This window comes from Staurois parvus, unplaced genomic scaffold (genome assembly GCF_062004578.1).
Source record: "Staurois parvus isolate SC_StPar_1 unplaced genomic scaffold, SC_StPar_1.0 ptg000230l, whole genome shotgun sequence".
Taxonomy (NCBI): domain Eukaryota; kingdom Metazoa; phylum Chordata; class Amphibia; order Anura; family Ranidae; genus Staurois; species Staurois parvus.
The window spans coordinates 2,936,173-2,950,596 of NW_028318026.1; the positions used below are offsets into that span (position 1 = coordinate 2,936,173).

General features: G+C 37.7%; 1 protein-coding gene across 1 annotated transcript in view; it reads right to left on the reverse strand.

Moving 5' to 3' along the window:
- The window catches only part of NECAB1 (N-terminal EF-hand calcium binding protein 1), a 261,178-nt gene extending 248,466 nt beyond the window's left edge, over positions 1-12,712 (reverse strand). Inside the window, exon 1 of the mRNA XM_089679686.1 lies at positions 12,369-12,712. Coding sequence (XP_089535812.1) covers positions 12,369-12,467 — 99 coding nt within the window. The 5' untranslated portion in view covers positions 12,468-12,712. The remainder of the gene's footprint in view (positions 1-12,368) is intronic.
- Positions 12,713-14,424: the final 1,712 nt, after the last annotated feature.

Consider the following 14,424-nt stretch of genomic DNA (forward strand, 5'->3'; position numbering starts at 1 on the left):
TTGCTATAGTAGGTTGTATACATTGTACAGATATACCACTTTACAAGCAGAGTTAGGGCATCCCCTCTCCATGTTATTTCAAGAATTTGTAAACCCAACATTTCAATGTCCGAGATATGTTCCTGCTGTACCATGTAGTTGTATGAAAAAGCATCCTGTTCTCTTTGTATTGCTTCCTTTGTGTGAAATCACTGGTGTTCCTGCCAGTCCCACTGTTTTCCTATTAAAAACTGACCACACTAGGCAGAAGAGCACAGCAGTGTTCTGGCTGTGCGGGGAGCTAATCTTATGATCAGATATCAGGCTGACAACCCCTCCTCCTACACACCCTATTCATTGTGAAGGTCAGTGCACTGCTATTTCTCTTCCCCTAGCTCTCTGCTGCAGGCCAGCGGGTATGTGATCACTTATAAACAAAAGAAAAATAAGGTATTTATAATGTTCTTTATATTTATACACAAATTTGTTGCCTTACATTTCTATTTTAAACTGAATGGGTTGTTTTACAAGGTGATGGTTTACATATTCTTTAATGCTATTTTGAATTGTTAAAGTTTCATTTTTAGCAATACTAAAATTGCTGCTCACCACCAAATGAAATTTAAAAAAAAATATTTTTTTTTGCTTTGCCCTGTTCCTGGTTCCTATGTAATTTGTTTGACAATCCGTAGCCTAGAAAATACCATAGCCATTGATGTTTTTATATTCGACATTCATTGACTTCAGTTGGGTCTGGATTTGACATCCAAACTTAAGCAATGCTGGATGTACCTACCCCATTCAGCTCATCACTAATTACGCTAATTAACCCAAATCAGTGTATATTATTTAGTCTGTAGGAAAGTTCCAGAGTCCACAAACTATGGTATAAATATCTGAAAATCGATCAGTCCTGATGTACTGACAGCCTAATTTCTTGAGGCCCGAAAATAGCAGGACAGTACAAATATCCCCCAAATGGCCTCTTTTTAGAAAGAAACTATTTTATTAGGTTTTTTTTTATTTTTTTACAAATCTTATTTTACATACGGAGACCAGAGCAATACAGTGTTAGCAAAGTAACCCTTTACTACTTTGGGGAGGTGCTCAGGATTTTTTTTTTTTACACACTATTATTGCTTATAACCGTCACTGTAAAAAGCAACCATTTTTAATGAATGAACTCCATTCATTCAGTGTACTATTTTGATTAGCTGTGAGTAGCCACAGAGAATCACATGGTACAGATGGGCTGTGATTGGCCCTGTCTGTACCATGAGATCACTGTGACCAATCACAGAGATCAACACAATAGTATGCAATGAATGGTTATGAATGGAAGCTGTTCATTGTGTAGAATTGCCGTGTGATCTTCTGTAATTGGTCACAGCAATCACATGGTATTGGCAGCAGCCCGGTACACTGATCCATCATCCAATATGTCTGGTGGACACAGCGGGTGACAGAACGTCCTGCAGCAGGGTTGTGGGGCACGTGCAAGGTGCAATCCTGGGAGGACGTCATATGACGTCCACCTAGGATGGCAGTGCTCCTGCTTGGCCATCTCTGCAGAGAGATGGCATACCTTTACCTTTAAAAGGACTATGACACTTTCTTAAGGCAATAAGTAATTACTTATATACTCACTACTTAGGAAATATATTAACAAATTGCTATAGTGATTAAGCAAGCCAGGGCAAATGAAACATGCTATATCGCCTTTTTTCTTTCTTTTTTTTTCTTTTCTCTCTATAGATGTTTTTATTAAGTTTTGATAATACAGAGAAGAAGGGTATTACATAACATGAAAATCTAAGCCAAATATACCTGTAAATCACATAGCAATAAATAAATTAAGATACAAAAGCAACAGATATATAAGGAAATATTATGGAATGTAAATAAACAAAAAAAAAGTTGAAGGCACTATGCGATACAACATTGAATTACTGAGTTGCAAAAGTGTATGTAAATTAGCGATTATAACATTAGTGCCTGAAAAAGAAAAGAAGAAACAAAAATTATTATGGAGACAAAATTAAGATAAAATGAGAATTAAAATAACAGAGGAAGGAAAAGAAGAAAACATGAAAAAAAGAAAAAGAAAAGGCGCCAAGAAAGTGATCCTATCGAGAACCAGGTATGCAGATGCACTACTATGGAAGATGTAATCTAAGTTAATAGAGATCTGTCAAAGTTAGCAGGGAGATAGGAAGTTACCCAGGAAGTCCAGGCACTCTCAAATTTCTGAACTTCATCATTTAATGTTGCTGACATTTTTTCGTGAATCAGGTACCAGACCTTTTTACATTTTACTTGATTCACTGTCGGGATAGAGGACAACCACACTTTAGTTAAGTTTGTTTAGCTGCTGTAACGAGAAATATCAGAACACAGAAACGGTTATTTGCATAACCCGGTGGTTAAGAGTTAAAAGAGCCATCTTTGGTAATTTACATGTTAGCATAACAAGGTGGAAGTGGAAGAAATTGTTCCTTTCAAAATCATTTAATTTTGGGGCATTCCCACCAAATGTGGAAAGAGAGACTGTCACTTGACAACCCTGGAAGCATGTATCAGACATTGTAGAAGTAAATTTGGACAATCTCTGAGGAAACATGTACCAAAGCATAAGCAATTTATAATTAGATTCAATGGCTGCGATATTAATAGAACAGTGAGCCGTGGTTTTCCAGATCTGAGTCCAGCCCTGCTCTCTCAATGGCTCCCCCAAATCATTATCCCATTTAGTCACAAATTTGTGGAGACAAAGCAGTTGCCTGCCGATAAAGATATACTATACAGTATGTATGGGTATGTGTGTGTGTATATATATATATATATATATATCTTCTTTAGCTGAGGGGTCATTTAGACAGATACAGTATGTTCAATAGGGGTTAGAGTGAGAAGTGAGGATGTGGTTCCAATCACCTCGGACACAAAGTTTTAATAAAAAAAGGCAAAGAAAGATTTCTTGCAAAAGTATCTTCTGTAGGTTCCGAAGAGATTGAAAAGTCAGAACTCCAGACAAGCATATTCATAGATTCTAGATAGATTCTAATTATATTTTCTGAAACCCACCATTTGAATTTGTGAGGGTCCCAAATCCTGGCAGGAACATTGGGTTATAAATTATTGTGAGCAACGGAGAATATGAAGACATTAGTGTCCCAGAATATGGGAGGGAGTGTTTCAGTTTTGGATTATTAATATGTTTCTAATATTTCTGGGGAATCCATAAAATGCTTTGATGGGGTTGTGGTAAGGAGTTAGCTGGGCAATCCGTGCAGCAGAATAATAGAAAGAGATGTGTGGCACTGCAATAGCTCCTCTGCTTTTAAGCAAAAAAAATGGTTCAATTGATTCGGGTTTCTTTTTTTCATATATACAAGAAAAAATGTAGTTCTGAGGTGTGTGTATGATGCGGGGAAGGAAATTGGGAGCACTCAAAAGAGATTGAGGCACTTAGGGAGGTAAGTCATTTTTACTGCCGCTATACGACCCAGACAGGAAATCTGGTAATTGTCCCATGCCTCCAAAAGATTTCTTTGTTGTGGAATGGTGGTAGGTTAATTTGCTGCATAGGGAGTATTATTGGAAGAGGTAATAAATACACAAATATGAGAAGGAAGTAGATTCCCCTAAGAGACTAGAAAGGACAATTGAAAATGGTAAAGAACATCATCTGTTAAATTGATGTTAAAGTGGTAGTAAAGTCTGTTTTTATTTACTTGTACCTACAGGTAAGCCTATAGTAAGGCTTATCTGTAGGTACTGTAAATATCTCCTAAACATGCACCATTTAGGAGATACTTACCTGTGTAGCAGCACCCACACATGTGCTCTGAAGGAAAGGCATACTGGAAAAAATATTTTAGGCAACAGACCGCATGGATTCATGAAAGACAGAAGTTGTCAACCAAATCTGATTTCTTTTTATGAGGAGGTGAGCAGAACCTTGGACAGAGGGGTGGCGGTGGACATTGTATACTTGGATTTTGCAAAAGTGTTTGACACAGTTCCCCACACACGGCTAATGTGTAAGGTAAAGTCTAGGAAAAATCTGTATTTAAATGGATAGAAAACTGACTAAAAGATCATATTCAGAGAGTAGTGGTTAATGATTCATATTCTGCATGGTCTAGGGTTGTCAGTGGTGTACCCCAAGGTTTAGTGTTGGGACCCTTACTATTTAATTTATTTATAAACGATATAGGGTCTGGGACAGGGGCGGACTGACAACTCATGGGGCCCCCAGGCAATAGGGGATCATGGGGCCCCATGTCCTTGCCCAAACTCAAAAAAGCCTATGAAAAAGGTACCAGGGGCATCTCATTGGGCCCCCTACTGACCCTGGGCCCTCGGGCAGTGCCCAAGTTTTTAAATAGTCAGTTCGCCTCTGGTCTGGGGTTAAAAATCCCATTTCAGTCTTTGCAGATGACACCAAGCTGTGCAGTGGAATAATGTCCTTACAGGATGTCTTCAATTTACAAGCAGACCTCAATGCACTGTGTATTTGGGCAACTATGTGGCAAATGAGGTTTAATGTTGATAAATGTAAGGTTATGCACTTGGGGGCTAAGAATATGCATGCATCATACATACAACTGGGGGAATCAATGGTGGAGAAGGATCTGGGAGTTCTGGTAGATCACAAGCTTAATAATGGCATGCAATGCCAAGCTGCAGTTTCTAAAGAGAGCAAAATCCTCACTTGTATTAAAAGAGTTATAGACTCCAGAGAGAGAGAGAGAGATCATGTTACCCCGGTACAAATCATCAGTAAGACCTCATCTGGAATATGCAGTTCAGTTTTGGGCACCAATTCACAAAAAGAACATTGGGCAACTGGAGAAAGTGCGGAGAAGGGCAACCAAACTGATAAAAGGCATGGAGGAGCTCAGCTATGAGGAAAGATTAGAGGAACTGAATGTATTCTCTCTTGAGAAGAGGAGATTAAGGGGGGATATGATAAACATGTATAAATACATCAGTGGTTCATATAGTGAACTCGGTGTAGAGCTATTCATCACAGAGGACAAGGGGGCACTCTTTACGTCTGGAGGAAAAGAAATGTAATCTCCAAACACAGAAAGGTTTCTTCACAGTGAGAGCTGTGAAAATGTGGCATAGACTCCCTCAAGAGTTGGTTCTGGCCAGCTCAGTGGATTGCTTTAAAAAAGGGCACTTGGGCACTTGGGCACTGCCTGAGGGCCCGGGGTCAGTAAGAGGCCCCATGAGATGCCCCTGGTACCTTTTTATAGGCTTTTTTGGGTGTGGGCGAGGACACGGGAGCCCCATGATCCCCTATTGCCTGGGGGCCCCATGAGTTGTCAGTCCGCCCCTGAACAGGAAACTAACTTTTATAGGTAAAGTTAATCCAGGGAATATCCGATTGCCTATCAGGGGATCAGGAAGGAATTTTTTTCCCTGCATGAGCAAATTGGATCATGCTTTGCTGGGTTTTTTGCCTTCCTCTGGATCAACTGTGGGTTTAGGATAATAACTTTTTTTTTTTTTAATGGTTGAACTGGATAGACTTTTGTCTTTTTTCTGCCAGACTAACTATGAAACTATTTAGTTTCTCTAATTTTATTGTCTTTTTTTGCTAAAACCCGTATGAGATTGGGTAGTGACACTGGTCCAAATAAACACACCTTCTATCATCTGCCAAATCTGCCAAGCTACTGTCACTAACCTTGCCTGCCTTCGATGTTACTTCTCCTCTAATTGCACTAATTGAAGCACTGTCACAGTGTTCTTGTTGACAAAAAGTTAGTACAAAGCAAAACTAAAATAGGAAGCACCCTGGCAGAGGACATATACAGTACGTAGCAACAGGTTTAATCCTTGAAGGGGGTCTAGTTTAGCTATTATAAAGAAGTGGTACAGTATATGTCCACTGCTAGAAATGTTGTTAAATTAGCGCCAGACTTGCTAAGTGTAATGTTTCATTTGAAAAAAAGGATTCTTGTCTCTTTAATATATATGGCCTTCTCAGAGCTGTATTTTGCTATAAAAAAAATAACTATTCTCAGGTTCTCATCTAGTCAATTAGTAATACAGGGATGGTTTGTTATAACATAGAATTCTGAACAAATTCCACATTTTGAGATAATAAAATTAAAATCTAAATTCATGGAAATCTCTGTATTTTTATTTTAAGCCATCCAGGCAGCCTGTTAGTGACATATCTGTCACCTGCTCTAAAGTGTATTAAAAACAGTATGTATGACAGATTAATGGCAAAAAATTTGAAGGTGAGGTGGGATAGGAAGAAAAAGATGGTATATGCAAGGGAAAAAAAGGAAAAAGGGAAAAAGAAAGGAAAAAGAAAAGAAAAAAGAAAAAGACACTCAATGAGATAATACGAGGAAGATAAATAATTGTATACAGATTATAAAAGAGAAAAATGGCAACAAACAAAGAAAGTATGAAGGCAAGAAAAAGATAGAAGAAGCGAGGAAGTAGAGAAGAAAGGGAAAAGTATGTGAAAGAGGAGATAAAGAGAAAGGAGAGAAGAGAGTATGTGAGAGCAGAGGAAAGAGGAAGAAAAAAAAGAGGAACTAAGAGGAAGAAAGAAAACTACAGAGACAGAAGGAGGAAACATTATTTCCTACAGCACATTCCTTTATTTTCCGATCCATATAATTCCAGATCAAGATTTGTTCTTGGTCACTGCAATATTTATATATATATATGGGAACAGCATTGTCAGGCCATTCTCATTGATCATAATAGAACCCAGGAAACAGGATTTATATTTGAACTATTTTATGATTGCTTGTATAGGCGTCAGAGCCTCTGAAAGTCTAATAAATAGCCATAAATTCATACTACCAATATCTTTTTTTATAAAGTGAAATTTTACTGTTACAATATCTGGGTCAATTGTTAAAGAAAAAAAAATCTGTTCTTTCAATAGTTCATTTAGCAATTGTTCATTTTCATTAATTCCATTGCAATGAACCTGAATTATTCCTTAACGGTGAGGAATGTATGTTGGTTAACAGCATTAAAAGACAAGAAGACAACACAGGTGGTTAAAGGTGGGCAAGTTCTTAATATATATACACAATGTGAATTTTATCCAGTTCCTAATGAACCAAACGCTCTGTGGGTGGCGCTGTTGCTACCCTCCCTCCCAACATCCTTTGATTGAAAGATCTTTGGAGTCGGATGGAAAATTGTTGGGCAACAGCAGCTGTATCCAATCTGTTTAGGTACTCTAGCAGCCACTGGTGCTGGCTGTCAGAATACAATAACTTCAGCAGGAGATTTGGCCATCTGTGCTCTATAGTGTGACTGAAGAAATGGATTAGATTGTTTTGCTGGCTGAATGAAAAGAAAGAAGTAACTGTTTGGCCAGCTTTCCATGTAGAAAAAGTTTGTGTTTCTTCACCCAAAAGAGAAAGTTCAGAAAGAGTTTCCAGCATGCTTCAAAATGTCTGTGAGCAGTTCTCAGTATTTCTGAAGCCCAGAAGCGCTCATTATAATTAATTAACATTCTGTTGAAAGAAATGCTCACACACTTGCTTTTATTAAGCTGACACAACGTTATAGAAGTAAACACTTGGCTCTGCTACAGAGGTAAGAAAAAAGCTGGGGGGAAGGGGTGGCAGCATTGCCGGATTTAATTAGGGGGTAAAAGGGGCAAATGCCCTAGGCCCACCCTCTATACAAAAACAATACAAAACAATACTAAAAAATTATATAAAATAATAAATATCATAAAATATGTATAATTAAAAACAAAATACTTTTTTTTAATAAATGTATCTTGGGAAGTAAAATTTTGTGGCCATCAAGTTCTTACTCTGGACTGGTATATTGTATAATTTTTAAAAACACATTTTGGCAGTTCAAATGAACCAACTCTGTGCATAAAGGGCCCCCCAAACCAGAAGTACCCTGGGCTCCACAAGGTCTAGATCTGGCCCTAGGCAGGGGGAAGAGGGGGTGTTGTAGCTCAGTTCTACCCTAAAGTGTAACTCCAGGCATTTTTTTTTTTTTTAAATAAAGGAGGGGGCGGGTAGAAATGGGAAAAATCATGAAGTTCTAATTAAATCCCTGTCTGACTGTAGCAGGTGATGAGCTTCTCAGACATTGGAAGTGTTGCTTATCACTCTAACTTGCTAGAAAATATAAGTGCAACCTGCCAATCCTTAACTCTCAGAAAGTCACGACTTGGAAGAAGCATGCAGAGAGTAAAGTAAAAGCTAAATCTGTATACTTGTTCTAGGTCACTAAATAGAGAGTTCTAAAGTGAATAGTGAACCTTCTAAAGGAAATTGCCAACTACAGCACCCATTTCACTCAAACATTGATAAAGTGGAACTAGATTTCACTCCAGACCTACAGATAAAGAAATGTGGAGGAAATGCTATTAATTCCAGAAGCAGAATTCAGCAACCGCAACCTGCACATTTCATATGGTTGTATATTTTTACAATGCAGCCTACAGCCATATAACTGATGAGTCTCACTAGACTCTACTAACTGCATGTACCCTGCTTCAGTTTGTTGGGGAAGTCGCTCTATTGACCCCAGAACACTCCAGCCTTTCACACGATATTCAGATGAACTGCAATCTGTTCTTAGGGAATTATCTGACCATGTATTCCTAGCCTTAGACATCAGAAGGATCAAACCAGGCAAGGATTATATTTATAAGCATTTTTTTTTACTTTGCACATTACAGAAAAAGCCAAACAAGTAGAAATATACAATTATTACAAAAGAAAAGTAGAAGAAAGAAAAAGGGAACAAATTACATGTATAAAATATAATTACTTTTTAGTTCTAGTTGGTTGTTCCATGTCGCTGACAGAAACATAAGAGCTTTTCGGACCTCTGTGTCTGTTGAGTAGCATTTTACCAAATTGAAGAAGTTGTTAGTGCTAGCCACAATAGTCCAATAGTAGCAATTGAGGGATCAGTTTCACCCCCCCCCCCCCCCGAAAAAAAGTATTCTAGTTATAAAGAGAAGCACGGTTGGCTGGTTTCTTCTGTGTCTTAGAAGCTCCCACAGTGATATCTGCTGCCCTCCATGAATCCCAGCTCTACTCCTGTCCACCTGGGAGTTTGAAAGTTCTTCTGTTCTTCTACCTTGGCATGGTGCAGCTCCTTCTGTTGTATTTCCCATAGCAAAAAACACATTTTTTAAAATTACCTGCAGGGACAGTGGAGTCCCCTCTGCAAACCTCAGAAATCAAGAACAAGAATATCACAGAGTACCCAAGAGATACACAAATTGGTCAACTGATTTAATTCTACAGCATACAAAAAAATAAAATATAGTTTATGGTAGACTGACCCTTTAATGGCGGATGCAAAATTCGGGGATTAAGATCTCTGCATGTAGCAAAACAATAATTAATTCTATTTGAAGCTTTAAAATTTTGAGTTTGATAAGTTTCAAAATAGAATTCAAATTAGATCAAATGGGATCCAAAGATGTCTTTTCCCAGAGTTAACAAAAACTCTCCCATCAGGTCTTATTTTATCACTTTCCCACCAAAGGTGAATAAATGATCCACTACTTTGCCACCATCATCAGCACCCATTAGGGTCATTTTGATAGTGCTATGCATATAGCATCTAGCTCAATCTTTCTCAACTTTACCTTCAAAATAATTTTGGGGTTCTTGAGTATCCCCTTGTAAAAATAATATCTGCAGCTCATGGTACATTATCATGATCAATAATTTAAAGAATGCTTAAATAAAAATACTAAAATAATTATTGGCATGTATCTGGTGTATTTGACACCCATGGCAGATCATTTTGTTACCATCTTACAAAATTATTTCCAGTAAAATTCTTGAAATAAATATTAATGAAGAATAAAAATGTAGACAGTATAAATTGTGGAGTCCTTTAGTGGTCAGAGTAGAGTTGAGCACTTACAATGGTGATTAGTGGAAAATCACCCTCTTGTATTGGAGGTTAGTGTAGGTGGGAGATTAATCCACCCTTGCTCACTGCTCAAAGAACCCCTAGCATCTTCAGGAGGAACCCAAACTGAAAAACACTAATTTAGCTAGTAATTTGAGAGTTGTGTAAATGCTGTTTGGTGTATTGCTGGTGATGTAGATTTTGTGCCATGCTTCATCATCACTATTACAGTTTAAATTCTGTTCCAAATCTACAGAAAATCAAAGGTCAATAACAGGTATAATTAGAATTTTATATAATCCTCAGAGGCTAAATTTATAGCAACCGTTCTCAACATATTTAACATGGAGGAACCCTTGAAATAATTTTCTGGTCTCAGGGAACCCCTGCCAAAATACACAGCTCATGGTACATATGTGGTCATTGGGAAGAATACCCACCCTACAGATAACTAAAAATAGCATTGTTACCAAAGGTTACTTATCTAGAAGTCAGAAATTGTTCAAGGAACCTCTAGAAACCTCTGGGGCAGCCTTTCTCTACTTTTTTTTAACAGAGGAAACCCTTGAATCACCTTTCTGGTCTCACGGAACCCCAGCTAAAATTGACTATATCTACAACTCATGACACATTAGTGTGATGGTCAGTGGGAAGAATGCTCTTTACACTTGTGGTCATTGGGAAGAATTACCCCTCAAAAATAGCTAACATCATCAATGGTGTCAGTGGGAACTTATCTGAGAGGCAGAAATTGCTCACTGCTCAAGGAACCCCTAGCAACCTCTGAAGGAACCCTAGGGTACTATGGATGCTTAAGAAACCCTGCCCTGGAAAAAACCTAAGGTTCCACAGATCCCTGGTTGAGAAAGGCTGCTTTAGAGAGTATTTTACATTTTGTTTCCACACCTAACAAAAAAGATTATTGGGGAGCTAATTTCTATACACAAGATAAAGACATAAGAAGACTATTATAATTATTTATATTATTAATATCTAGATTATATGTAAGGAAAGCTGTCTAAATGATTTAAACTCTACAAGCTTAAAACTACAATATATTCAGATAAGTCTACTTTTTTTTTTTCAGTAATAAATGTTTGCTTCTCATGTTTTCTCTAAATTCAAATAAAAACATATAAGATTTCACAGGTTTATAAAATGCACTGGTGATCATGAAAATAATTCTGTATGTACAGTACATGAAGTGTAGTTAGTGGGCATACAGCAGAAGATTGATCCCAGTATCTTCTGCATTTTATTACATAACACTGACAATCCCCATATGTATGGTTGTATAAGTGTGAAATCTGATGAGAAGAATCAATAGGAGGTATACAGTCTATGGCCATTCGGATTAGCAGAAATGATGACTAACTAGATGTATTTGCTTTACGATCTTTACTGTATGTTCTATCCTATCTGACTTATGTTACAAGGCAAAGCGCTATGACAAATTCTATATTCTAAAGCCAACAACCAACATTTCTCTCTCATTAGCATGACTTCTGCTTATGATTTGCAAAAAATAATTGCTCTGGGTATTGAATTTCTTATAAATGCTTGCATTGTGTGATGGAAAATTATAAGAATAGATATTCCAACATGCTGGAAAATTTCTGCCTGAATATAAAATCTATTCTCATACTACAGGGCCTAGAAGAAGAATAATTGCAGTCAAAGCCAAGCTTGCACAAGTTATGGGTTAATGGTCATGAGGACTTGGCAAGTCTTATCTGTCTGTATAGTCAACATATCCCTGTCTGTATTACTATACCAGCTATCATGGGTGTTTCTATGGTCCTAATAGACTAGGGGCATCTTTGGGCACATATATTAAAATGCTGAGGGGCTGGTAGGACATCATAACCACTTTCCTAGGACATACAGTATATAATATTTTTGAATTGGTATAAAACTGTAATGTAAACTTATGATGAGAAAATAATTAATAAATGGATTGAAAAGTAGATAAAATATTTCAAAACTGTATAATACATAGAATGTGTCATCTCCATACCTCAAAGGAGACCTAGGGCACTCAGTAGAAGACCTGGGGCACCTGCCCTGGATTTCCAGGTTCGACTAATGCCTCAGTAGTAATGACTACTTTCATTAAAACAAAGTATTCCCATAACAATCCCCAGTTTTGAGAGAGAGAAGATTACTCCCTGGAATTTCTTACCCTGAAAATATTTACAGTTTTAAATTTAAATTCCTCATTTTGCACCTTATATTCAGATTAAATCATTGTCTCAATTCGATACAAAAAAATGTTTCTTTGGGAAATTGATTTACAAAACCTATCATGAAATAAAGAATCCTTGTTCCTAGGACAATATTACTCCTGGATGACCATCTTAACAGCAAAGTGTCCCGTCCCAGAAATTATTTCAAAACCTACCTACTGTATATACTGAATATAATACACATTATAAAGGGAATATAAAGAATGATATATACAATTCCAAAGATGATTTATTCCTACTTACATCCAGGAAGATTGTCATGCCTTTAGACATGTGCAGGGATGAGCTGAGCTCCTCTGAAGAGTCAGTCCTGGAAGGAGAAGACATGTCTTGGCCATCCATTCTCCAAAGATTGGGATGCCTGCACTCTAGGAAGAGCTGTCTGTAACTGGATAATCCTCACTTCTGGAGCTCCGGCTCTGTGAGCTACTGATGTTCACTCTTAATAGCAATCTGATGTCTGCTGATCTTCCTTCAGTCCCTCCCAAGTGTGTTCAACCTCCTTATCAACAACAGTGTTCAGCCCCCTAGCCTACTCTTCCCCAGTGTTAACTAAAATAGTAACACCTCATTTTCTATGGACTTATATTAAATACAGCACTATTTTTTTTTTTTTTTAGAAAGCTCTTCATTTGCAAGTAATACATGCTGACTGCCCATTGTGGAAGTGTGGGAATTCTTGCAACGGTGTATAAATTATTTAGAAAATCAAATCTTCTCCTTTGACTAGTGATGAATATTGTATTCCAGCGCCATCTAGTGACTGAATAACAGTAATTCAAGATAATAATATTGATTCCTGATAATAATAATTTGTTTTTTTAAATGAATATCCCTAATTTTTTAATTGAATTTAAAAATCAATTCATTTTCAAATATTTTTAAAAATGAATTATTGTTATCATCATTATTATATACTTCTATGATTTAGGTTTGTCTCAGACTGTTGCAATGCGGTAACATTCAGTTTAGCGCAACACACTGGTACATTTCTATGCTATTCATTCTTATAGGCACCCCAATGCACCTTGTTAACAGACGTGCTCTACAGCACACCACAATGAACAGTAACATACTACTGCATGTTGTACGCTAAGTTACAAAAAGTAGTACAGGCGTGTTTTTTTGTGCAATTTGGTATGGTAGGCAGTCCATTCAAATAAATAGGATGCCTTAACGCAACGCATTAAAGAGCAGAATGTGCATTACACATCATAGTATGCCATCAGAATAAGCAGCACATTTGACTGAGGTCACAAAATAAATATTTAGGAGTTCATTATAATCAATTAATAATTTTAAAAAATCAAGCCAGTGACTCAGAAGCACAGAAGCCTTTGGAACATCATATCTGCCAGGCATCTAGCATTTTAATAAGGAGATTTCCCTTGCACATGATTGGATATTGAAGGTGAACATATAGCAGAGAGCACATTTACGCGTGCACATGATCAGATGCAGCTCCTTTAAAGTGTTACTAAACCCACAACAGTAAAATCAGTCTGTATATGCAGTAAAGCATGCTTGTTATACTCACTGTGGAACCTAAGGGGTTAATCCTCTGCATTGTGTAAAAAGGCTGTTTGATCCTTTCTTCTCTGCCCTCCTCTTGTTGAAATGAACACCTGATACAGACTGAATCCTTGGTCACAAGCACATGCTCAGTTTGGTGTGTATTGCTAGAGGTTTTTTTTTTGGGAGAGTGCATGTGATCAGCAAAGGGCGAATCAGCACTGTCCAGACAGAGGATCAGAGGTTTCACATCCTCCTAGAGCAGAAAGAAAACTCCTCCTACAAGCTTTAACCAGTGCTCTGCTGAAGTCACAAGACTATTCTAACTGCTGATGAGAAAAGGTATTTAGCAGTTTATATTTACTACAATAATGGCAGTTTCATGTTGTGTGTACTGTGGGAGACTAGACAGAGTGTATGCAGGGTCCTGGGTTTAGTAACACTTTAATTCTTTTTTTTTTTTTTGCACAACTGGATATGCCCAGGAAAGATAAGTGTCTCTACCTCCCTCCTTCAACAGCTCAGAAAAAGACGCATTTGATGAAGCAGAGGAAGCTGGGCAAGTGATCTGCAGCCAGGAGAGAAGCCTTCCACTGTCAGAACTGGCATGTAGGCAGCCAGGCCAGAACCCAATAGTACACAGCTTCTCCAGAAGACCCAGCTACAAGGGGGAGCACCACCCAGATTACTACCAGAGTACTCCAGTTTCAGCATGGTGGAGCCTTGTCCTTGGGCTTTGGGTCCCTTCAACTGTTAACCTGTGTTACCAGAGCTGCTTTTGACTTCA